This window comes from Protopterus annectens, chromosome 13.part0, assembly GCF_019279795.1.
Source record: "Protopterus annectens isolate FY-2018-M chromosome 13.part0, PAN1.0, whole genome shotgun sequence".
NCBI lineage: Eukaryota > Metazoa > Chordata > Ceratodontiformes > Protopteridae > Protopterus > Protopterus annectens.
In genome coordinates, this window is record NC_056747.1 from 553,815,359 (window position 1) to 553,843,182 (window position 27,824).

The 27,824-nt window shown below is 39.2% G+C and overlaps 1 protein-coding gene across 1 annotated transcript in view; it reads left to right on the top strand.

Moving 5' to 3' along the window:
* The first annotated feature begins 662 nt into the window (after positions 1-662).
* The window catches only part of AUTS2 (activator of transcription and developmental regulator AUTS2), a 3,698,117-nt gene continuing 3,670,955 nt past the window's right edge, over positions 663-27,824 (top strand). Inside the window, exon 1 of the mRNA XM_044054863.1 lies at positions 663-785. Within this exon, the coding sequence (XP_043910798.1) occupies positions 663-785 (123 nt within the window). The remainder of the gene's footprint in view (positions 786-27,824) is intronic.

The following is a 27,824-nucleotide window of genomic DNA, read 5'->3' on the forward strand; positions in this document are numbered from 1 at the left end:
TGTTTACTGGGAAAGTCCATTTGGACAAAAAATCCCATTTTTAGTGAAAACAGTTAGCAAACATAAAAGAGCCAGTCTATTGCTGCAACGTTACATAAAATCAATAAATAATAAGAACGTTTAAATATTTAAAAACACGTTGCTGCAGTCTGCCTTTTCATGCACTTCATGGTCAGTAGTGTGTATGTCATGGGAATGAAGGAGGAAATGCCCAAGCTGCAGGAAAGACCAAAGTCAACTGATTGCAGTAGTTCAGTCAACTGTGCAGTAAAACTGAATATGATTTGACAAAGCAGCTTTGGGAGAAACAGGATAAAGGTAAGAGGAGAAAAGGCTGCATACCTAGCAACGGATGCTTTGCATAAATGAAGAACTATGACAGTTGGGCTTGACTTTTGAAGAAGGTAGGACAGTGTCCCTGAATTAAAAGGGAGGTGGTGATATTTGATGTGACACACTGTTCCAATGTGAAATGGTGAAAAGGGGGATGATGATGACACTGGTGGTGATTGGGATATGATATCTGACCCCTGTTTACAGTTGTCTGGAAACTTGATTGACCAAAGTCTATTCACATCAACATTCACATGAGACAAAGCACTTTGTGACACTGCTAGTGACATATTTTTCTCTGTGTAACATATACCCTTGATTTTTGCAACATGAGTTTTATCAGAGAGCCAGTTTGTGATCCAATGAACAATGTATGTGTTAATGTTGCATTGGAAGATGTTATCTACAATCCAGGGGTGGAATATAGTATTGAACACCATGGCAAGGTCCAGGTAATCAGTGGGTGTGGCCTTTATCCATGGCATCTGTAAACCGTTAGAAAGAATTTGCCTAGTTTCAGCAGGCACAGTTTGTCTTTTGCAAGCTGAACTGTTGCATGTGTAGGGAAAATAAGGTGACCTGTATCACTGTTAGTGCGCAGTGCAGCTATAATCCCATCAAACATTCTCTTCTTACCTGGTCACCAAAGTTGCACTAGGATCTGTTCCTTCTGATATAATTTTAAAAAACTGAACTAAACTCACTCTAGATCAACTATAAGCTCTCATCCACTAACAACTATAGTCTCTATGCCTGCTCAGTACCAAGCTATATCTTGGAAAATCAACTTCCTTGTGCCATGACTATTTTCACAAACTACAAATAGTCAAATCCTTCCACTAAAATACCACTTGAATGCACATTTCTTCATCTTATTTTATTTTCTAATTAAAAACAGCTTTTGTTCCATATAAATTATTTCATTACTTTGCATTCATGGGCTTAATTTGCACATCCACCACTCTGCTGTAATGGCATTTTAGAACAGTGCACATTGCTGAATACTGGGGTTGTTCTTGTGAAAAATATGTATCGGATCTGAGACCTTTTAACTTAAACATAAAGATTTAAAGCTTGTGAATTGTTTTTATGTACTTGAGCACTATTTGAGTGTTTTGGTACTTGTGTACACCTTGGGAATGCTTCAGTATTGCATTGCTTGAGCCATTTTGCTTGAAGGTATTAATTTAGCAGAGTGAAGCATAGTTAAGGGCCTGAAATGCATTGTTTATTTTGTGTGTGAATACCCTGTGTGACAGATTTTCATAATTTTATTTTTCCCTCGGTGCACTATCTGTGAAAGGGACTTAGAGCTCTGACAATATTTTAATGTACTGATTGTGTTTTTACTTTTGAATTTTGAATGGGAGATCTCCTCTAAATCAGATTGTGGCTAATTTGTCTGAAGTGTTCAAACACACATTAAAAAGTGTGTTTGATCATGCTGATAACGTTTCTATGGCTTCTGCTTCTGCCGCAGTCTTGAAGATTGATCTGGGTACATAACCAAAAATTTCCAGATTACTTAGTCGAAAATCCTGAACTATCTTCATGGCAGAAAGTTTTTCTTTGAGCCTTCTGCTATGCAGGTGCTCAAACAATGGGATAAGAAAGGTAAATTAATGCAACAAGTTGCTAGGATATTTCAGGTCCTTAAGTTGTTTCACAAATCCTCCACTACTTTGAAAAGACAAAAGTGTGCTTTTTGGGAACACTTTTCTGACTACTTACTTTCTTAACCGACTCTTCCCAGCAGCACTTGGCTAAAACCAGGCATCTTGCCCCATGGATAATTTTCCCTGTTCTGCTGTTCCTTCCCTCAAAAGCACCAAAAAACAGCCAAAGCACAAGCCCTTGTTTGGACTGCTGTCTCAGTCAGTGCTACAGTAGTCACTGCCACAGTCGAAGGCAGGTGACTCTACACTGGCTCTGGTTCTTTAGATACTAAGTGGTTTCCTCAAACTCCTCTGTTTTACCCTTGCTAACCATGATAGATTAGGGATCAGACACATCCTCCTTGGCTGTTCAGTCTCAGATGATGGCATAGGAGGAAACATTCATTTTAGGTGAATTTCTTTATTTAGGATGACAGGGAAAAGAGCCCTCTCATTCGGGATGGTTTATTTTCCCTAACTAAGTATTCATCTACAGATATCCCTAGGAAAAAGAAGCAGAAAATTGGTCATTGTGACAATAAGAACATAGGTTTTGTTGCTAAAAATTATTACCTTAGCGAAGTGTTTTTGCAGGCTTTTAACCCTGGGCATCTATTGCCTCATGCTATGCCTTGTTCCTCCACTCCCAGGGATGAGAATGATTCTTTAGAGGGTTCTGGCTTAGACAGAGGCAGGGTGGTGTCAGCTGAGGGGTCCATAAACCAAGACTTTCATTCTATAGAGAGTGAGTTTAAATTTGAATATGTAGAGACTCTCTGTTTCTGAGATGGTCTTCAGAATGAAGAATGTACTTGCTTGTGAACAAGCAGGTGTTCCTCTGAATTGGGCAGATATAACGATTTATTACTGAATGACTGGGCTTCTACCCAATTGAAATTTCTTGGTAATCAAATGCCAGTAAACAAATAAATAAATTAGAACAAGAGGCCCCACCCATTCCTCTTATTTTGATAGCCTTTGGGGTGCTTTTAATGCTTCCTGCCATGCTACTAATTCTCAGCTATCTGTACCTAGAAATGCAACTAAATTGTATAATGACTGTCTAGCTAACACATCTTTTTCCTCATCTCAAGCAAGCAGTACCTCCTGATAACAGACAGACACCGAAGAAGTGATGGCAGAAGGGGACTTAACGAAAATCCAATAAAGAAAGCTGTATTTTTACAAAAAGGGATCAAGTGCCCTCCATTGAATGACTGTGCCCCAATCCAGGTCACCACCTCCCCACTTCCTGCCTCAGCATATCTTCCTCTTTCACACAAACTAACCTAAATGCTCCATTTTGGCAACTGATGGTTTCAAACAAATGGATTTAAAGGGTTTTTCAGGAAGGTTGCAGGAGGCAGTGGATAGAACCCCACCCCCCTTCAGAGGAATTCCTTCTTTAACCACCTGATCTAACAGATTTGCTTCCTCCAATACTCCAACAAATGTTAGAGACAGGAGTCACAGAGCATATTCCTGCAGATGAAATAGCAATTTTTATTCCAAAATTTTTCTGGTCCCACAGCACTTTTTGAGACAAGTTTTGGATCTTTTTTCTCTCAATCTTTTGTAAAAACTCCACAGTTCATGATGTTGACCTTTCCAACAGTATTAGTTCCACTGACACCTCAGAGCTTTATGGTAACTTTAGATCTCAAAAATGCTTACTATTACATTCTAATAGCGAGAAACTTGAAGAGATTTCTAAAATTTGAGTGTGCAGGTCACATTATCAGTTGTCTGCATCTCCTGTTGGGCTCTCCACTACACCGAGAGTGGTTACAAAGTGTTTACCCCAGTAGTAGCACTCTTCAGATTGCAGGGCATCCACATTCTTCCTTAATTAAATTATTTGAGTATTTGTGCAGAATCTTTTGGCACTTGTCAGGAGTCTTTGCAAAGGTGTCTTTCTTCATAGAGCAGATGGCATTCCTGAAAAATATGCAACATTCTCCCTTATTCTGTTGCACAGGATTGTGGTTTTTGATTGCCTAATGTTGCATCTCAAAAGGCTTTCCTTCCTCAAGATAAGGTGGATTGGATCTGGAAGTTTTTTTGGATTTCTCACTGCAGTGTCAAGTAACAACTAGAGAGGACTCGGTACATTAGGCCTGATGGCTTCAATGACTTTCTTTGTTCTTTTTACCAAATTACACAATTAAAAAGATTTGGTGGTACCTCAAAAACATATGGACCAAATATTCTTATCCCCTGGAGTTTTGAATTCCAGTCTGAAGCATTATCAAGTCCGAACTCCATTGGTGGAGGGCTCAGATGCTTCACAATCCAAGTTTCTATTTGTTTTCTCTGCCCACTGCAACAGAATCTGTTTTGATTGATTGCTCAGATATTGCATGGGGAGCAGTTACAATGAGGGAAAAGCGCAAGAACTAAGACAATTCAGACAGATAAAGGCATATGAATGTAAAAGAAATGTTTGCAGTGATTCATGTCATAATGTGTCTCTAGGACCCAGGTCCCTTACAGATGATGACAGACAACACATGAGTAAGGGGGTACATAAACAAACAAGGTGGCATCAGGTCATACACCCTGTTCCTTCAGGAAATGATAGCGTGGGAGTTAGATCTACAGCACTTCTTAACTCTTCAAGTGTTTTTTGCATACTGTCATCGCAGAACATAGCACAAGCATGGACAGACCATCATGAGCAGGAACAGAAGACAGAGGTCTCCCAGGAGCTGATTCATATGTGGGATACACGTCAAATAAATCTGTTTTCAAAACTGACAAACAAATTCTGTACCAGGGCCATGTGCAAGCAAGCCTAGCAAACAGATGTTCTTTCTTTCTTTCACCTGTTCAGGGATTCTTCTTTATTCATTTCCACCCTTTCCAATGATTTCCAGGGTAATTCTGAAGATTCAGAAAGACTTTCCAAAAACGTTTGTTGCTACTCATTCTGGCTCAGGCAAAATTGCATTCTGAAGTTCTTCATAGCCAATGTTGCAGTACTGATTATTGGGTCTTCCTGCCATGCAGAAGCCCATGACTGGCCCACTTTCCAGAGTCTTTACTTCATACATAGCTATCAGGCATCGGGAGACTGACATCTGTTCATCAGGGTATTAGAAGGGAGTCCATCGGCACAATTTTCAGTTGTTTCATGCAGTCTGATGTGCTTCACATGTGTTTAGTATGCTTGCAGTCCATCAGTTGACTCATATGTCTAGAGAACCTTCTTTTTCCAGTCAGATAAGTACCCCACTAGGGAAATTTCTGTACAAATTTAATGTTAAAGTCAACAACTGCTTAAAGTCTGGAAGCAAATTCTGCATAAAGATTTTCACTCGTTTTGTCTGTTCTGATTGAGACTTCAGCACAGCATCTCTAACATGACTGCAAAATTCCATGCAAAAACTCACAAAAATAAGGCAGAGGTACTTGCTGCCCATATGGAGCCCACCTGTTTAGCTTCCTCAATAGTGTCACAATCCACTGCTACCACAGGGTATCCACAGACTCCAGCATCTGCTGGCATCATTCCAAACAAATGGAAAGGTAAAAGGCAAAGGACCCTGATATTAATGACCCAGAAGAGGCACACTTGTGGCACCCTGGTCCAGTGAATCCTAGGACTGAGCCATCTGGCTTGATTTCTTGGGAAGCCACCATTGTTTCCAGCCTACCTATAAATTCCACCGTGGCTTACACATTGGTTGGGTTTGATGTCAGTCTGTAGGTCTCTACTTCCGACATCCATGCGGCTTTTGAGGGAGACTTCCTGTCTTCCCCAACTGTTGAAGCTAAACCAAAGTTGCAGTCAGATGAGCATATCTGAATTATGGCATATAGATGAGAGGAGATACCACTAGTGACATACCTGTAGATGAGAAGGATAGACCAACTCTTAACTTTGTCAATTTGATCAGAAAGCCAGTATGGATTCAAGACATGATACAGGGATTTATGTCTGTCCATAATGCCAGAATGTGAAATCATTTTAAGGGATTTAGCATGTACCAGATAACCTGTATGAACGGAATGACCATTAGTCTCTGGCAGCTGTTACACATTCAGAGAAATCGATCAAATTAAGGAGACATGATCTCTGTTTCATAAAACCATATTTTTTATAACTGAATAGTGGTCACCAATTTCATTGTTTATGAACTTGATCAAAATGTGTTCCAACATCATTACAGATTATGCTGTTGTGGTTAATTGGACAATAATTGCTGGAGTGACCAAGACATGGTTGATGGTGAGGCTAATAAGACAGTACTATTGTGCAATTTTTAGTTAAGAGAATGATGTTAGAGTCATAGATTCATACATGGGCACCATTCTAATCCTAGCCAATTTTTACTGAATATAATGATGTCCTGTATCCAATTAAGACATTGACAGGCATTTATAAGCTGCCTTTGGACATAAGGGACATGGGTGCCAGGCCCACTGTAAATTTCCTATTCCCCATCCATTGGTCTAGGTTGGGCTTACATTGTATAATAGATGAACTCAGCTTCACATGAATGGGAAGCCTGTTCCAGAGGATGGGCAGTCTCTGGGACACACAGCTGTTTCTCCAGCATGTTCTGTTTAAGTCAGAGACAGAATTCAGGTCCCTAGACCTTGTATTTTTGGTACTGTTTGACTTACAGATATCCAGGAGACTCATAAGTGTGAGGTTTGTGGATGCCTTGTAAGCCAGACATAGATCACCCTTCAGCAATCTATAGGAAATTGAATAGAGGAAAAGGGCTTTAAGATGCTGTGCATAAGAGAGGTTTGTTATGCCTTGCATTCTTTTTGTAAGGAACCACTGAAGTCCCTCTAGTTGCTGCATATGCCTAGTAGGGTACATATCGAAGGGAGGATTGTACTGTAGGATTGGTCTGATAAGGGCAAAGTACAGTGGGATAATGACATCTTTGAACCTAGATGCCATGATCTTACTTATAAGTTGCGCAACATAAAAATATGTCCTCACCATCGCTAACTACATGGTGATCAAAGGTAAGGCTACTGTCTACTTCTGTACTCAGGTGCCTGAACTCTGGGTCAACTTTTAACAACTTATTATTAAGATGGTAATTAGAATGGTTGACATCCCAAAGGGTACAATTATGCATTTCTTAGCCACAAGTTTAAGACCATGGCACTATTTGTTAGTCTGAGATGAGCCTTTTTGAAGAATGCTAGTGTCTACAGAGGAGTCATTGATAACTTTCCAGCTTGCAATATTCTGAAAACTTAATCAGTTATAAACCTTCAGCATTTTCTTCCATTTCAAACAAATAGATGCCCAGGCCGAATACTGAGCCCTGGGGGACTTCATCAGTGACTGGCATCTTGTTAGAGGTGGCCTCATCTATTTTACCTTCCAGAGTTTTATCAGTGAGCCATCTGGCTATCCAGTGAGTGATAAAAGGGTTTATACCTAAATTAGTGAGCTTATCTATAATGCCTGAGGGGGTATTGTATCAGAAGTCTTGGTCAGGCAAGGTAAGCTGTGTGCACAGTCTTGCCCTCATCTGTTGCTTTGGTGACTCTCTCAGAGATGTCTACAAGATTTGAAAGGCATAAACTTCCATTAACAAAACTAAACCGTGATAAGTTCAGCATTTGCAGGTCACCTATGTCCTTGTTTAGCATGCCCATGCAGATCCTTTCAATGGCCTTGCATATGACGGTGGTCAGACTTATGGGCCTGTAGTTATCCATATCAGTGGTTGAACCTCCTTCGTGCAGGGGAATGACTGCAGCCATCTTCCATTCCTTGGGTACATAACCTGACTGTAGGATCCAGTTGAAAAGTGATTCAAGTGGTCCAGAGAAGTCATGTTTCATGTTATTTAGTAAGCATTCCAGGATATTATAGGGGCCCATCGATGTAGTGTTTTTGACCTTGGAAAGTGCATTGATGGCCTGTTCTTTAATAATGGTTGGGGGGATTGTGGTATGCAGTATTTCCTTTGGATTATTTAGGGGAGTAGGAGGAGAAATTTGAGTTGAACCTGAAAGCTAAAAGGTCGGCAATGGTCTCCAGTTCAGTGTGGGTGATGCCATTTACAATAAATTCTGCATATTATTGTGTATTTCCCATGGGATTAAGGATATAGTTGTAGAAAGATTTGTGGTTGTCCTTGTGATGAAAAGGTATTTTATTCTTCAAATTTAGCCTTTCAAGTATTAATTAATCCTCTTAGGTGCCTGTTTAGATTGGTCAGGGGGCTTTTATTATGTAGGGCTTTGTTCCTCCTACAAAATTGTTTTTTCTTTTGTTGTATAGCTGATTGACATTGTGATTCCACTAGGGTGGCTTGTCTTTTGAGTCTGTCTTATTCTTAATAGGAATAGGCACTCCTTGCTCTATATACTTATTAATATGGCTGCACAAAGATTTTGTAAATAGTTCAGCATATGTTATGGTGTTTATTGGGTTTGGGAGTGCTTGGTGTTTAGCCAAGGTGTCACTTAGTAGAGAGATATTAAGTCTTGGAATAGTTCCTAAAGGTTTTTGGTTTCACAGGGTCCATAAGGCGGTATTGCTTGGAATAAAAAATAAATGTGAGGTGTTTGTGAGTACTAGGTCAAAGATGTTTGCACCACTGGTAAGAGAATGGACCAGCTGTTGAAAGATGTTGGTGTAAATGAAGTTTCAGACTCGCTGGGCTTGTGCATTAGAAGTGATGGGGTAGTTGAGATCCCCCCATGAATATCATATTAATATCATATTAGCTTGAACAGTGAGGGACTTTAGTACAATGAGATAAGTAGTATGGGTTTCCTGGAACATGGAGGAGGACCTAGAGGTTGCAAGGATATGGTACAAGACCTTGCATTACAAGGGTACTGTCCGCTACTCTAAACCATGTCTCCATTACTACACAAATGCCTACACTCTCCAAGGAGAGGAAGGCTTGCAGGGAGTGGAGTTTCTTGTTAAGACTTCTAGCATTGAGCAGTACTACTTTCAGATATTCTTTCATAGATTCAGTTAAGTCGGTAGGTTTATCAGTTTGGCATTGCCTAATAAAGGTACTATGGGTGTGGAAGAAGTCTTTGCTAATATCTGAAAGCCTAGCAGCATTATGTACAGACCATACCTGGTAAAACAGCATGGTGTGTGATCCATGTCCTCCTTAGCTGTCAAATATTGTACCCCCCTTTGACTAACACTATAAGCTAAGTTGATTAACACCAATGATTTTCTGTTGGTAACATGGCATCATCCTTGGAGAAGGTAATATGCTGCTCAGTGCTAGGCTAATACCTTCCTGAGGCACATAATCAGCAAGCTCAATCATGTCTCCCTTCATATAGCCAAGGGCGGTCATTAACACCCACATGGACTATGGCAGAGTCATACTGGTTCCTGTGGTTCAGTGACATGAGTAGCTGTGTGACTTGACATATCCAAGCACGGGAAAGACAGCTATAACTGTGACTCTCTGCTTATGCAGTCTGGTGAAGGGGACATTGATGTTTCTCACTATAGAATCACCAATGAACAGAAATTTGGCTGTGTGCTACTTTGTCTTAAGGGCTTAGCAGTAGAACCATCAGATACAGTGTTACTATGTGTAGCTGTGGGTGGTGTTTTAACAGAGGGTTTACATGATGGCTGAGGACACTTTTTTTGAATGTGCTGTGTAGGAGGTCTTAGTGTTTTAGGAAGGTTACCTGTACATGCCTCAGCATAAGTAGTTTTATATGTAGGGACTTTACCCTGTACAGTAGGCATGGTACAAGTGTCACTGACAGCCTCTATAGGATTAGTTTTGGTTGTATGAGAAAGTTTTGCCTCCAGTGTTAAATTGTATTTACACCTCTCAGATAGAACCTCAACAAAGTGCAAGCCACCTCACAGGACAAACCCACTAAAATAGAAGGTCCATTAGCTAAAAAAAACAGGCTTTTAATAGTTGAAGTTAAGCACAGTACAATCACCATTCATTTGCTTTCATCTTTGAAAGAGATGGAGTTCATCAGAACAATCCCCCTCAAGTTACTTCAGCTTTTTAAATAATAATGATAACAGCAGTCACATGTCAAAAATGCACCTATTGGGTGCAAGTAATAATTGATTAACAAACTCCTCTCAATAAACATAATTCCATCAGTAAGTCAGTGAATAAAATATAATTACATAAGAATTATAAAGGATGCTACCTAAGAATTGTTTTTTTTTTCCTAATTAAAAGATTTATTTAAAAACCTTAAATCTATAAAAAAACTATTAAAAAGTACTGTTTAAAAAATGCCACTTAAATTATATTAAAACCGACCTCGTCTTCTAGGAATAAAAAAAAAAAAATCACATGAAAATAATACATCCTAGGACCTTATGTTCATAATTTAGCTGCTCTTAATTTCAAGATGAAAATAATGGAAATAATATTGATATAAGAGGGACCTTGACATTCAATCAAAGTTGCCAGTGGACCTCCCTATAGTCAATTTTTGTTTCCCACACTCCACCACTGGGCTTTTGGGGAATAGTTTCCAAAATTCCAAACCTAAAATTGCTATAATGAATTGAGTGTTTGTGTAATGCACTATTGATATTACATTTTTATATGTCATAACAATGTTAGTAAATTCTTTTTTTAAGTTTTCTTTCTGTTTTGCCACCATACAATGCTGAGCGGGAATTGCATCTCACTATGTAGATTAAAGTGCTAGTATTACAATTATCATATTTAAGGAATACGTTTGTGTCGATTTATATTTTCTAATTGAATTTCCTTTTCTTCTAATATATATTGACATTGACCACAACTACCACACTTCTTGGTACCAAACCCAGAAGATTGTGTGGGATTACTATTCTGTTCCACTGGTCTTTTTGTATGTCTGAGAGGATACTGGTTTCAATGAATCCCTTGACCAGTATTTTACCTTTTTGATTTGTATTTACACCTCTCACATACTTTATCTTTTATATTAAGAATAAGTGGGTTGTCAGTGAACATGAGGCAATTGCTACAATGCCTCCGAATACCCATCTCAACCAAATTGGCCACAGAGAGAGTTGGGAAGTGCATATCCATGACTATTGATCTATTGGGGATCTCTTTGAGGGGAGTGAGGGAAATTTAAATATTGAATGGGTCAATATGGCAAGCAACTTGATGAGCAATGCTCAGCTATGCACAAGCTAGATGCTGTAGTAATTAAAACATTTGTCTAGATAGTAAGGGTATTGTAAGGAAAACTGTGAGAGATAGGAGTCTACACAGATTACAAGGTATAATTACACTTTGAGATATCGGTGGCTAAACAGATCACTGATTGGTGCTGCTGTGCGGAGAGCAGCACTTCTAACAAACTGTAAAAAAGGACAAAAAGTGCAGATATTCAACATAGATACAATTAATGCAACTGGGACAAAAACTTGCTCATAGGTTATGAGCCAAGCGTTGTGTAACTGCGATAATTAAATAGCAGAGGAGATTTGACAAAAAAAAAAAAAAAGCAAGCATCCTGTGGCCAATCAAAAACAGCACACTCATCTTTCCTTTACACATTCCCAGGTCAGAAAATGACTCAGGACCCCTCTACTTTCACTAACATGGAACCAAGACAGTTCTAACTAAAGACTAGTAAAAAAGGTAAAAAAAAACAAACTGATATTCAAGACAGAAACAATTAATGCAGTGAAAAACAAATGCCAAAACAGTGGATATAGTCATGTAAGTCTTAGCTTTTCTAATGTTTACCAGAAACCAGCAACACTCTTCTTCAGTAGAGCGATCGCCAAATGTTGCCAAACGTATCAGGCATAGTGATTCTAGCCAATCAAATAAAAGCACAATAAGACTTACATCAGCAATTCCCAATTCAAAAGGGTGGAAGCTACCCTTACCTCCCACAATAGTACAGACTGTAAAAAAAAGTATTTCGGCTTTTCCCGGTTAGGGGTCGCCACAGCAAAACTCTGGTCCACTCATGATTGGCAGTGGATTTTTACAGTGCTGAGTTGCCAGCCCGATGCCCAACCTTCAAAGAAGGCACGCCCATTCATGCTCGCACCTATCTGCATGTCTTTAGCGTCACTCAACCGCAGGGAGGACATGCAGACTCCACACAGAAGGTGCTCCAGCCGATAATCAAATGGGAGAACCTTTTGCTGTGAGGCGACAACGCTAATCGCTGCACCACGGCAGCTTATACAATAGTACAGACTGTAAACCTTCTTAAAATAAGATAACTAGTTGGGAGCCCAAGAGGCTTAGAATAACAGTTGCAATGTAATCAGACTACTAATAAGCACTAATTAATGCAACAGATTAAATGCAACCGAACACTTTAATAACATGCAGGAAAAAGCTGAATAAAAGAGGAAGAAGCACAAGTACAGTAAATACAGCCGAATAAAGTGCATTTTTTGGTTAGTAAGTGAGAAGGTAGGAAATGGAAGGTAATTCAAGTTTAACAGGTAGGGGAGGCTTCCCAGTTGATCTCTCTTTGCTCACTAGAATGAGCTGATGAGATGGTGAGGAGTGTACAAAGTCAGATTTATAGTAGTGTGGGCAATTCAAAGGCCACCGACTTAAATACAGAGAGAGATCAGCACTAGGCAGAAAACAGCAAGTCACACAGCACATTTAGTTTTACAGGGAACCATAACAGAATATCTGTAATTTTAGATGCATCTACAGTTGAATATTACACTACCAAACTTTGTCTTGGGAATCTCTGAAATGTTTATGGCAAGAATACAGATTGTCAACTTTAATATTAAAAAAAATGCAGGGCAAGTGCTCCTTGCACCCCCCACGCACACACAAATATGTAACCCCCACATCAGTAAATATACCAACTTCAAAATCTCACACATCATAGGGAGCAGTGAGAAAATTCCTTATTCACAGTTCCATTGAAATAAGCACTTTTTCTTTCTGCAAATACGGGAGTTGATAATTTTACTCGTATAGGGTATAATATTCATTATTTACACCTTATAAACAGAGTTATTACAGTGTATGTTTTTTTAATATCGTGTCAACTACAGCATTGCTTTAGTAATTAAATATTGTTAATATGTTCATCAAATAACTAAAGTCTGTTCTTGCTACAGATGAATCAAATGTGTTCTACTGGCAGCAATTTCATATCGGCAGAGTTTAATTAGTAATAAACAGTGCAAGTCATAGGTAACAAATTGTATGGCTAGTAGCCTGAAATGTGTTACAATGTTTTTCTCTTCATTTTGTAGTCTGGTCACTTTTGTTGTCTATTTAGTAAACACAGGAGAGCTTGGGTTTTGAACAATGAGTATTGATGGCTTTTCAATAGCTATCAAGGAACATTTAATGCAGTACGGGTTTGTGATAAATCTTCTCTCTAATCCTGTAGCTGCTGTGTAATCATGTTGTTATTGATCCACGTTGAATGAATGCATGCAGTTTCATAAACTGAAACATTAAGTCTGGATTTTTATAAAAGATTGCTTTTACGAAAACATAAGCCAGGCAATAGGGACACCATAAAGTATATGCAAGCATCTGTGCATCCCAAACTGTTTAAATGCTGCTTCTGTTGATATAAGAACAAGCATGTCTTGTTGAAGAGATTTAATCACAAGCTGTTTAATCCAGCAGACATCCAATGAATGATGCACCGCCAATTGTTACTTACACACATGCTGTTTTAAACACCTTGTAGTATTCAGCCTCCGATCATAGGTACTGCTAGGTAACAAAACTGCTTCTGTGTCAGAGTAGTCTATGTTTGCATCACAAATATTGATCTATGATGGTGATTTTCAGAGAAAATTGGAGCATATCAAAGAGCCCCAGCTAGAATTTCAGTGATACTGTTATTTGTAATAGCACGTCTGCAGGAGTGTGCTAAATATTTTACTTTTCATGATATACTGGCAACTGGTTTCTGAGGACTGTTTCATCTAAAAACCTGTATGAAGAAATGTGCTTGTGAAATGAAAGAATAGAATTTTTCACAACAGTCCACGGAAGCAAAATATGTTTGTGATGTAAAAAATAGGAGAATGACTAGCCAGATCCACCACTGTACCTTTTAAATAGTGTGTGTTAAGTTTATAGAACAGTACAGGACATCCTGTCTGTAAAATGTTAAAACAATTAATTCATTACTTTCCTGTTAAAACACAAGCGTTGTAAATATTTCTTGATTTTTTTTTTTTTGTTTTGTTTTGAATCAGAAACTTTGTAGCTTTCCATTACTCTGCTTTTACTCTGTAGAAACCTTTGTACAATGTAAAACCAGAGCCTACACTTTCATGATCAGTGTTTCCCATTCCAGCAGATTTGATGCAAAAGTTGTAATGTATAAAGGGATATTTTGCCAAGACCTGCTGTTTTCAAGGGCCATCACTGTTAAGTCTAGGGAATAATCGTAGACAAATGGGTGTACTTTAACAATGATGTCCAGTTTTGGAGGGTAGACAGCTACCAATGATCCCAGATTCTTGGCCACATCCCTGATTTTGCTTCAGAATTTTGTTATGTCCTCATAAATGTGTGACATTGGTAAGGAATCATGCCACTAAAAAGCAATGGTAACTGTACGCAGAAGCTTTAAACTATTCAAGAAATGATTGCTCCTACAAATCTGTGTGCTTTAACAACTTTCTAAATGAATATTTTTTGTAATTTGAATGCACCTGATTTGGGGTTATTGCCCCTTGTTATTTATGGCTGTTTCTTATTCATGAGTAAACAGGTTGAGAGGTGTATCTATCTCCCAGGCTCCCTGCAAATTTTTATAGTCCCTGTAAATGCTTATTAAAAATGTCCAAACTTTATTACATATCACAGGTTTACTATCAAAATCACAGAATTCACAACTGCAAATGTGGATATCCTCGATGCATTTCATCGCCTCATGAATATTATTAATGAGGTCAGATGATCGGCCCATACCATCAACAGTCTGTTTTTGATGTTAATGTTGACAGTTGCCATTTACAGACATGCTGCATTTCTCTGCCCTGTTGATGATCTTCTTAACTGCCGTTCACTTGACTGTCAACATACAGTCTCTCCTACCATGTTCGAACAGGAGCCAGATGTTAAACTGATTTTCAGTGTTTTGATTGTAAACCCATATCACATACATGGTTTTTACTCAAAAATATTCTGATGTTAACTGTGTTTATTTTTTTCGTTTGGGATAGGGTCCTGAGAGTATAATGATTTATAGTAACAGCAAGCAGTTACAAGACCAGTTGATTGACACTCCCAAGTGTTGTCAATAAAATATTGCAAGCATCCTGTCATGGTGGTTATACAAAAGAGTGTAACATTGATCGATGTACGTCCCTTACTTTCTTCCTCTTATCTGAGCCTGTGTGATCTCGGAGTCGGTGTGTGTGTGTGTGTGTTTGTTTGTGTGAGCTGGTATGTGTGTTATATACACACATATATAAAAAAAGAGGGGAAAAGAGAAAGATATATTTTATTTATTTATTTATTTATTTATTTATTTAAATTTGTTGACCGGGAGTGTCCGACTGGACATGGGTCCATTTTCAGCGGAGGCCCGGGGAGAAAAGCTCCACAGTAAAATAAACAGACAGTAGTTACACTGGATTACATAGCGATTAACAATTTAACATAGAAATTACTTACAACATATTTACAGATGAAGAACATAGTACATCAGTAGACAACTAGAATCTTTAACTGTGAAGTACATAACAGGCATTAACAAATGTAACAATGAGAAGTTCCTGCTGTATAATAAGTACTAGGCTTATGAGCATCTGAGCTTGCTATCATCAAGGTAGTTAGTGGAGTGGAAAGAAAGGTAGTAGTTGGATGGGGTGGATGATATTAGAGTGAGCATGTTTTAGGTGCACTTTTAGTAAAGTTTTGAAGTTGGTGCATGATGGCGGAGATAATTGTGGGTTCCATAATTTGGCTATGGCGCAAGAGAATAGTGCTTCACCAGCAGAGTTATTGGCTTTAGTGATCTGCAAGTGATTTTTGTTGCTGGATCTTAGTGGGCTGGTGGTGCAATAGGGTTGGAGTAGGTTCTGGAGGGATGGGACATTTAGTGGATGGTTTACTAGTTTGTGAGTGAGAGTTGATACCACTGAAGGAGGTGAGGGAGTTCATGCCAGCCCAGTTCAGCAAGTGAGAGACAACACATAACACAGGTCACTCCACGGCAAGTACAAATATGACACAGTCATTGTCCATGCTGGTGTGGACTACATGAAAAGAGACATAGAGGAGCTCTCTGATTATGTGGCTAACCCTGAGCAGTATCCTTCCTTCACCAAGAATGATGCCACAATATAGAGACAAGATGATCAGCTTTAACAATTGGCTTAATGTCTGGTGTCATTCAAAGGGAATCCAGTGTCTGTCTGCCTGGGATGACATGCACACGCTGCTTCATGAGGGACGGCTTGCACCTGTCACCCTGGGATTCCAGATATTGGCTAAGGCTCTTGCCACCCCATAGTGCCTTTTTAGGCAAGGCTCAAATTCTAAACCTACCACCCTAGAAAACAAAATGGGAAGAAACTGAGGGTAATGCTGCTCAATGCCAGAAGTCTAAATCTCAAAGAGGCCCTTCTCAGTATGGAGAACATCGATGTCTGTGCTGTAACTGAAACCTGGTTCAAGGCTCCTGAGAGCACCCGGCACTATTAGGTTTTACCTCATATCATGCCCCCAAAACCCGGACCACACCACAAAAGGAGGGGTGTATCCATATTCATAAAGGATACCCACACCTCCAGGTTGGTGGCAACCGCCTAAGCTCGGAAACCATCCAGGTGCAACTAACCATAGGCAAAACTGCTCTACAAATTGTAGCATGCTACAGGCCACCCTCTCAAACTCAGGAACCCCACACAGCCTTCCTGAAGACACTGGAGGGTATAAATGTATCTCCAAACACCATCATATTGGGTGACTTCAACTACCCGAATATAGACTGGGAACATTACTCAAGCCCTAACTTTCTAGCCCAACGGTTCCTGGAGTTCATAAATTCAAATGCCATGGAACAGCTAGTCACTGAGAGGAGAAAATATACTAGATCTCATTGTCAGAAACATGGGGACAAAATGCTCCACACCAGAAGTATATCCTCATTGGTGAGATCTGATCATAAACTAATCTACCCCAAACAAAAAGACCACAGTGAAGAACTTCTCTAAAGCAAACTTCACACTACTCAAGACTGGTGTGGTATCCTTCAAGGCCCAGAGGAAACCACAACCCAAGCTTACAAATGCCTTCTATGAACACCTCCAGGATTGCATGGATCAGGCAATCCCAAATAAAACCAAGACTCTTTCCACAAAGTCTGGTGGACCCCAGCCATTAACAAACTTTACAATAAGAGGAGAAAGCTATTACATGATAGAACAAAATCCATAGGAAGTCACCTGATCATTATTAGTAAAAAGCACTCATAAAATCAACTAAGGCCAATTTTGAGAGAAAATTGCCATGGATTCAAAGGACAATCATAAGGCCTTTTTCAGCTATGTTAGGAACCTGGGTGGAAACTCCCAGATATGCTCAGAATTAGTCCAAAATGATACAAAATCACTGAACCCACAGACATTGCCAACATACTGGCAGACAGGTTCAGTGCAAACACCCCTCTCCCCTAAAGGAGAGATAACTATCCCAGCCGAGTGTAGCCCTAAAACACAGCATCAATGGGACCGGATGGTGTCCCGCTAAATGAGGAATTAAACCCACACATAAGGCAGCTGTTTAATCTCAGCCTTACCACAGGAGCTTAACAAGTCTAGTCTGCAAAGCTATGGAGAGGATCATAATGGAGCTCATAAACAAAGATAGGGAGTTGCAGACATTGGACCCGACCCAGTTTGGCTTTGTCAAGGGAAGATCATGCCTTTGAAACAGTCACCAAGGCCATTGATGAGAAAGGCAGTCCATACAGCCTACCTTGACCTTACCAGCTTAAATGTAAACCCATATGTCACAAGATGGGTTGCAAACTGGACAGAACCCACAGGGTTAGAGTTGCTGGCTGTGTCAGACTATTGTTTGGCATCTACTTCTCAGAAGTACAGGCCAACATGAGACACGGATATCCTTCAGAAGGAAACAGATAGCTGGTGCCAGAGCAAAACAAGGTAACCCCAAGCTACCATATAGGTGGCAATCCACTAAGTACAGAAGAGGTTATCAGGGACCTGGGGACCCAGGTTGCAGTGGCCTTTCTTTCTAAAGTGGTTAGAAAGACCTTCTACATTGCCCACCTGATCATGAAGGGATTCACATCCAGATCTAGTGAGGTCATTGTTCCCCTGTACTCTTCACTTATCAGACCAATGATCGAGTACAATCCCCCATTCGGGATGTATCTCACCCGACATCTGCAGCAATTGGAGAGACCCCAAAAGTTCCTCACCAAAAGGATAAAGGGACTCCAAAATCTGTCATATGCTGCCAGATTGAAGAAACTCCAGCTCTATTCAGTTGCTCAGAGGTGACATGTGCCTGACATACAAGGCCATAATTAATGGACATGCTCCACCTCAAAAATCCAAATCCACCAAAACCACTAGAGCAAGCGACTTAAACCTACGGATATAAATAGGATGTGCTGGAGGGATAGATTTATCTATGCTGTGGAATAAAATCCCGGTCCATGTGAGGCAGAGCACCTCGCTGACTCTGTTCAAGAGAAATCTAGACCTGTGGATGGGAGAAATCATCTCTGTGTCACTGCTGGACAGAGGCACAACAAACTAATGGGCACAGTATTTTTTCATATACAGATAGCCTAGTATAAACCTATGAACCTATGAACTATTGGTGATTTTGTTGTAGCAGGTCTCTAGCTTGTTTAGATCACATTGCCTTAGGTTGGTATATACTGGAGAGGCATAAAGTAGGGTGGAGATAAGGTGGGAATTTGCTATTGAAATCTTTGTTGCTTTGGTGAGAAATTGTTTATTTCTGTATAATGCTCCTAGTTTTTTGTGGACTTTTTTTATGGTCATGGATAAGTGAATGTCAAATTTTAGTTTATTGTCTATTTCCACTCCTAGCAATTTGGTGTGTTCAGTTGGGTATATAGTGGTGTTGTCTTTTGCTGTGATGTTAAAGTGAGAGTTGTTTTGAGTATGTTTGGTGGGTTGGAAGATCAGTAGTTTAGTTTTGTTTGGGTTGAGTATTAATTGGGCATCAGATAACCATGTTTCAACAGAGGAAAAGGCTTCCTGTGTGACTTTTTGCAGTTTGGGTAGGGACTTGGCTGAGCAGATGAATTGGATGAGTGTGCCATGTTTGGTGGCAGAGGCTAGATTATTGGTGTAAACAGAGAAAAGTAGGGGTCCAAGGATGGATCTTTGGGGAACCCCTATGGAGACAGGTAGTTGGGGAGATATGTCATTCTGCCATACAACGGATTGTTGGTGGTCAGACAGGTAACTCTGAAACCAGTTGGTGACTGATTGTGAGAAGGATAGGTTATTGAGGACAGAGATATGTTGTTTGTGTGGGACCATGTCAAATGCTTTAGATAGGTCTAGGAAAGTAGCAGAGGAGAGATAGCCATTGTTTTTATGCTGAAGGATAGTGTTAGTAAAGGAGAGTAAGGCAGTGGTGGTGCTATGGTTTGGTCGGAAACCATGCTGAGTACTGGAAAGGAGGTTGTTAGTAAGGAGGTAGTGTAAGACCTGAGAGTGTATGCATCCCTCTAGTATTTTGGAGAGTGGAGAGAGAATAGCTATGGGGCGGTAATTGCTTAGTTCTGCAGAGGGTCTGCCTTTATGGAGGGGAATTATATGTGAGACTTTCCACAATGTGCTGACAGAGATCGGTTAATCAAGATGGATACTGGGTAGGCCAGAGCATCAGCTGCGATTTGTAGGTATTCACTTGGGAGGTTGTCTGCTGCTAATTTGGTGGGTTTAAGTTTAGGTAAGAGTTTTTATGTTGGAGGTAGGTACAGGAGAAAAAGAGAAGGCAGTGGGGAGATTACTAGTTGAAGGTGTGGGTTGGAGGGAGGGGTTGTGTTGTTTAGCTAGTGATAGTATGGTTTGGGTGAAGTGTGTGTTGAATGAGGTAGCAATATTTTCTGAGGAGTGAGGGATGTTAGGAGGAGGGTACTGACTTTACCTGGGTGGAGGATGGAGTTTATGGAGGACCAGATATGTTTGGGGCTGTGTTGTGAGGAGTCTAGGGCAGACTGGTAGTATTGGAATTTGTCCCGTTATTAGCTTTTGACTCTATTGCGTAGTTCTAGGAATTTCTGTCTAGCTGCGGGGTTTTGGTTTCAGTGCTCCCAGGCTTTATCCCTGTTTTTCATTTCTGACTTAATGGTTTTCTCTAGCCATGGGGAGGGTTGTGCTTTGGTTCTGTAAAAACTTATGGGGGCATGGTAATTAAGGATGTTCAGGAAGGTAGTATTAAAAAATTCAACTGCGTCATCTAGACTGAGGTACTTTAGAGCATGCCAGTTACATTCTTTGAGGGATGAGATGAATGTGAGTGGGTTAAAGTTTATTTTAGATGACAGGTTTAGCTTGGTACAGGTATTTTTTGAGTAGGAATGTTGGGGAGTGATCACTGAGGCTATCTGATAAGCAGCCTGTTATATATGACTGGGTGTTCTTACCGACTAGTATCCAATCCAGGGTAGTGTGCTTGCTGGAGTTTTTATTTATCCTTGTTGGTGACTATATAGGAATATATAGGTTGGCAGTGTGCGTGAGGGCTTCCCATATTGGAGAAAAATAAATGTTTTTTATTTCTTTCCACCTTTAGGAATTTTGCTGTACACCTTACAAGAGTGCAGATGTTTTGGGATCAAATTACCACTTCTTGATTAAACAAGATATGATTATTCAAAATAGAGCCGAAAAGTTATATTCATAACTTGCATAAAGTGATACTGGAAGAGATGAGCAAAGGAATTTATTTACTTATAGAATTTGATTATAGAGGAAGTCTGACTGGGCAATAAAACCTCTTTCAATGGAGGTCTCTGGAGAAACGCTTAAACCGACAAATATACACATAAGATATATAGAGTATACAGAGACAGCAAGTATGTCTGAAGACAAAAATGAGTAAAGTAAAATTCACGTTTGCATACAATGTACAGGGTCATCTTTACATTGCAATCTATGGTGTACGGAGTTTCATTCCCATTCCATTTTTCCACTAACAGTGATGGATTTTTTGTGCGCAAACTCTTCCTGCATAGGAAGCACACAAATATGCCTTGCTTCAGTAACAGAGAACTCAATTTGACAAACTGTCTAACAGTGAAGGACAAACATCACTTTTTTATTTTATATTTATCTGATAACTGTGTGGCTGGGCATTCCCCCATTTCTGCTCAACATTCCTTTTTTGTACTACAATACTACTGAAATGGCAAGCTTAAAAATAGCTGACAAACATTCTGAAACAAAGGATTACATTAATAAACACTCTAACTTTAAGTGTAAAATACACCATACATTTTAATTTAAATTTCAGTGTCTCATGGAACAAAATAAATAAAAGTTATTTAATGAAAGTATACATTGTGTAAGTCACATATACCTACATATCTATTTAAACTAAGCCACAGGAAAAAATAACAGTGTGTTACATAAGCTGAAACTGCACTGAAGAAGTCTGACATCAAAGCATCAGTTATAATAGACTACAAACATAATTTGGCCAAACTGATAAACAACAGTTAAACAGTTTACTAGTAATTTTAAAGCAGTACTGTCCTACATATGTTCTCCTTTATTATCACTAAATGGCATACGTCAAGATAGATACACCCCTCAAAATGTTAAGTAATTCACTTTCTGTAAGGCTTGGGATCAGTTGTATGCATATTTAATAGATGTAGTTCCTAGAGCACTGTGGTTATGCTCTGAAAATGAGTGAAAAGGAGCTGTGTTATGCAAAGGTTCATACATAAGCAACTCACTGAAGCACGTTTTGTTGTGGAGTGCAAATCACCTCTGAACCTCTTTGTTGTGTGATGCTGTGCAGATTGTATTCACCAGAAAACTGCATAAGATGGCCACTAGTGCTTTTGAAACATGTTACTATACCTTACGCTACAATGCAGATGTCAGTCTGAGAGCAATGGTGTTCAACTGACTGATTCTAAAGCTGTTACAAGCCATGAACATTGTGACATATGGGCAGCTAAAGTTATCTGTGTAGTACATCGCATTATGATTGGATCTTTGATCAGAGATAGTTGTTATATGACCTTAAAATGGATGTCAAGAAATTCATTCTCCTAGCAAATTGCTTGATATGCATTTTACAAACTCATATCAATCAGGATATGATTAGAGATGAAATCCCCAAACTCAAGATTAAATCACAATCCTTAATATAATGTGATGTGATGTGTGTGTGTAAAATAGATTCTGCTTATCTGGATCTATGAGTGCTAAGAGTTACATATGAAGTGTAAAGGATGAAAGATGTTGAAGCAAAAATGACATTTGTCTTATGGGAGAGATTGGTAAAGATGTTATATAAAGAAAGAACAAAGTTAAAAAAGAAGACATTTATTGTATGCTAGACAAATGTAATGCAGAGGATGAGACACCATAGCTTTATAGATAGAATTGTTAAGACAAGGACAGACGGGGATCTGTTTGAAATAAAGAAAAAAGGGGGCTGGGCTCTTTCCTTACAATGGAGAGGGATGCACAAACAAAAATAAGCCAGCCAATTCCAAATATTAAAATGTATAGAAATTTGGAGGGAGGGGTAATTCACCTTGCTAAATAAATTACATTTGCATTAGTTGAAGAAAACCTCAGAAATCTGATGCTTAAAAATATGGGTGTATGTATGCCTGCAACCATTTCCTAGATTTGCCAGAGATGGTGCAGAAACATATTGTATTCAAGGTAAATGGAGACCGTGCAGATATTCAAAACAAATAATGTGCCTTAGTCTTCACTAAAGGTAAAGGGAGATAAATTCTTGTATGAAAAGGAGTAGGGAAAAAGAATGTCAAAGGAGGGACTGATTGTATGACTAACTAAGGCAGAGTACAAATGAAGTTGCTTAACGCAGGCATTTGAAGATACACAGCCCACATTAAATACCTTTGCACATCCTTAAAGTGGCTGCAGTATAAGCACATATCTTATAGAAAGCTCAGTAGGTCCCTGTCCTGAAGGAATATTCCCAAATCTTGGAATTATGTGACCCCTTAGGAGTGGCAGTGCCATAAAAACAGTTGGTTGAATTATCACTAAAATGTCTGACTTCTGTAGTTGAGGAGATCATAGAAAATGCTAAGTGTCCAGTTTAATTTTCTGTATGGTGACAGCCCAAGCTCCATGACATGAAACAGGTGTGGCTTTGCAGCCAGAAGGCCCTGCCAGGAGTGACAGTATCATGGTGCAGGTAAAGAGTGGAGAAATGCTTAATATGTTGTCCTTCTAGACATTGAGATGCTATGGCATAGAAGGGTGATAAGTAATTTGGCTGTGGTGGGGTGGTGCAGAAAATGGTGAGCTGACTGAACAAGGAGCAGGAAGGAGAACGCAGAGGGCAGCAGTAAGGGTGGTACCAGGTGTTGGCCCTCTGACCTGTACTCCTCAGTATGTTTGTCATTTGCATTACAAGAGACATAGAAAATGGTATCTATGGCCTATCAGGTGCCACAAAATAAGGTAAGCATTATGGTATAGACAGGACAGACATAAAAAGACTTAGGGAAGCAGTAAGCACAGACTGGCAAATGACAGCTGATGTATAATACTGAGAAATGCAAAATGCTGTACCTAGGAAGCTATAGCCCTTCAAGTAATATAAAAGCTAGCAAGCAGGTGTAAATTAAAGAAAAAGCCTTAAAGGATAACTGTGCCCATCTTAAAATACCCGGGGAAAAAGTGAAACTGCAGCTGCCTACACCACTGGGATGTAGTCTGAGACTGCATCTTCAGAGAGATGGACTCCAAGAACACTGGGCAATTCTCCCACACTGTAGGCAAATTGTCTGGCTACACCTGCAGTACTGTGTCTTATTTTTGAGTTAGTATTGGGAACAGCAAATAAGACTGCTAGTGGATGGGACATAGAAAAGCCACTTGGATAATAAAAAGAATGCAAAGGAAGTGAATAAGGAGAAGGTAAAGTGTCTAAAGCCATTCTTCCTGAAGTATAGAAGACTAATGACAGATTATGAGTTGGTTCCCAGAAGTAGTGAGGAAAGTAATCTGTATCTTCAATGAGTGCTGTAGCTTAAGCTTGGATATTACAAAATAGGATTTACTGTGAGTGGTAGACAACCAGAATGTAAATATGGAGTGGGTAGTATAAAGCAAGCAAATGAATCTTTCAAAGGGACATGAGATAACAGGAAATGGAGAGGAAAAAGAGGAATATGGGCCATCTTTGTGGTATTAATTGGAAACGTGGGCAGATAAAATAGTGCGTCTGTCTTTATAATACCGGTTTATATATGTGTGTACCCCTACAGTACTTAGATTTATAAGCAAACACAATTATACATTCTTTTATAGTACAATACACTGACTGAGAAGACCTGGTATGTATCTGTGAGGCACGAACATATTCAGTCTAAGCACTGGATACAGACAATGGTTTGAAGACCATGAGGCACTAACATATACAATCTAAGCACTGGATACAGACAATGGCTTGAAGACCATGGTTGTCAGAAGAGGTGTACTGCCCTAACTAGCGGTTTTGTTCTCTGTTACTGGAAATAAGTTTGCTATTTGTACAAGAACCTGTGCTCACTGGCAAGATTCTAACAGTCCTACATATTTCATTATTTAATGGTAGAAACCTAGAGCAACCTTCACAGAACTTTTGGTGTGTACTTACATATTGCTAAATTTCTGAAATAGAGATTAGGTGCAGTCTCAATGGGGCAAAAGGTATAAACCCCTATTAGGGGTAGGGTTAACATCACAATAGTGAACAAGAACTAAGAAGTTTTGAGAAAGATTTACTGGTAGAGTTTTGTCTACAGGCAAGAGAAATTAAAAACATTTTTAAGAAAAATTGGAATGTTCTTAAGGGTAACCGTGAAATTTACAATTTTTTAGGAGTTACCCCTCTTTTTGCTTTTAAAAAACATCCCAATATAAAACAAATATTTGATAGAGTTCAATATTCTAAGGTTCACAACAGTTTCCAATTGAAAAGTAAAACTAAGTGTGGAGCATGCCAACAATATTCATATATTTTAGAGGATGATTAACACGGAGACCAATATTTGCTCAACAATTTATTTTAAAAGAGGAAATTGTCAATCCAAGGGGTAGTTTCCTTAGCTAAATGTTTGGGGTGCCCAGCTTTCTATGTGGGCAAACCTGAAAGACCCCCGAGGAAAAGAATCTACGAACATTTGTACCAGATGAGTAAGCACAACACCAATGATGCTTTATACAAATGCTCTACTACCTTTCCTGATTTTATTAAATTTAACTTTGGGATCTTAAAGAAAATCATGATCAACCCCAGGGGTGGTTATTGTTAAGTCCAAGTTAGAAGAAAAGGGAATAAGATGGGAATTGGGATTGCATGCCTCCCAGTCCCCTGGTATTAATGTGAACAGGACATTTTAAATTTAAGGTCGAGTTGTTTTTTTTTTATTTTATTTTTTTATTACTATCTTATTACAACATTTTTGAAGTTAGACACTACTTTCAATATTTTTTTTATGGTTTCATATATTTATCTTGGTGAATGTCATCACCTGTTTTTAAGAGAAGTCCAAGTGATTGACTGCAGTGATACTTTTGTGGAATTTAAATTCCTGGAGTTGTAATCATTTTTAAGTGTAAAAAAAAAAATAAGAGCTAATGAAGTGTTTGTGCAGAACATATATTAGCTTAAAATGTGAATGCAGAGAGTAGAATAAATAATTGCATTTTACTGAACAGTGTACATATCCACAGATAAGTAGAGTGAAAGGAGTAAAGACTGTCTTTGCATATTAGGTGCCCAACATTGGAAAACAAATAAGTTATCACACTGAGTTTCTTTTGGATTATACTCCTAAATCTCTTTCTTATGATTCAAGATTCTTGTTCTATTTTTTCAAAAGGAATATAGGCTGCTGTAATAAATGCCATTTTAAGGATGTCCATTGTCTTTGCATTAGGTGGCTGTAAAGTAGCACTAAGTCTGTGGGACAAGTGAAGATGTATGATTCATAAACACTTCACGTGGAGTTGGAGGGTTTGAAGGAGTACACCAGGAAATCCTGATATGCATCTATCTAAGACACTTAACCAACACTGGGTAACCATCAGCTGCCCTCTAATGTACTGAACCCCTACCTCACCTGTCTACACAGGAGGCATGAAGTGACTGCATGCAGCCTCCTACCATATTTCTAGAGTTATCTGAGCTACATTATTGTTACATTCTTGTAGATCTAAGCACAGCCTCTTGCCCTATTAGCCTGCACTGCTCAGAGGTCCGCCCTATTAGCCTGCACTGCTCAAAGGTCCATAGGATAGATGACACCATTTTATATTACCGTTGTTATTAGTTCTCACTCACCAGGATACCCTCCCAGCATTAACTGATTTTCCAGGTCAGCATTTCAAACTCCATCTCATCATTTATTGTAATCATAGCTGCCTCCTATATCAATCTTCTGACTGTTCACCTCTCCTTTTCCACATCTTTCTGGTCAGGGGCATCCTTGCAGCTTCCACTTCCCATGTTTCAGTGGTATTAAACCCTTTGGTATCTTACCATTACCTGTCAGCATTCAGTGATATGTGTTTCACTTCTGTCCATCCCTTCTGGCTTCTTAGTGATTGTATTTCTTTTCCCCACCCACTTTTTTCTGATCTGCAAATGATCAGTGGTCTTTGTCTACCACTGTAGTACCCAGTGAAGAATTTAAGTAGCCCTACTCACTGCTCTAGTACAGCTCCTATCAGCTGTGAAGCCTCCTACCCACATGTTTCTCCCAGCGGACAGTATCTTCACCATTCCTAGGTTCACATCTTTATATCACCAGCCCATTAGCACAATCTGTGCACCTATAACCTGCTTCTAAAGTCCTCCCCCATGTGTAGAATGCATGCTGCTTCAGGAACCCAAACAGCCCTGTCAATTACGGTGTGAAAAGCTAAGCCCATTTACATACATGAGACACTTAACTGAAAACAATATCAAAAGCAAAAAATAAAGTTATCCTCCTTATTTAGGTGGAGGACAAGCCCTCCTTCCCCATTACTGCCCCATTCACATGGTTGCCCCTGCTTACCTTTGGGATGATGTAGTTTTGGACAATTCAGTGTGTCATAGTGGATGGTTTCACTTCCCTTTTCCTTGAGCAGATACCTCCTGCATGTGCTAGGATTGTGCATTAGTCAAGCCTTCATTAATCATAATCTGTGCCCGTGTTTAGAAAATAATCCAAGACGTGTGAAAAAATATATAATTCTAGCTGAAGTGAGCTTCAGCTGTTCTGTCTGACATATTTAAATTAAAACCTTTACACCGTTAAGTCCATCACTAAGAAGCATTGTTGAAAATCCTGTGGAAATGAGCAATAACAGTCTTAATAGGAAATGCATATGAAAAAAATGCCTAAATGATTTAAATATTGTTTGAGTTTTATGCAAAGCTACAGGATCTGTCTGCTAGCATTACAAGTGTCTGTTATTCATAATCCTTGGCCTATAACAAATTGGCTATAACAGTCTGCATTAGTTGCAATTGTCCTGCATTAGTTGCAATTGTCCTGCAGTTTTCCACCGTAATGGAAATGCTCATCTTTCTGTGTGCTCTGCAGGTATTTAAAGAGAAGGCAGACAGAGATGTTCATTAACCAAAACAACTACGTTTTAGTCAGTGAAGTGTAGTGTTGAGTTAGTGTTACTTATTATTGATAGAA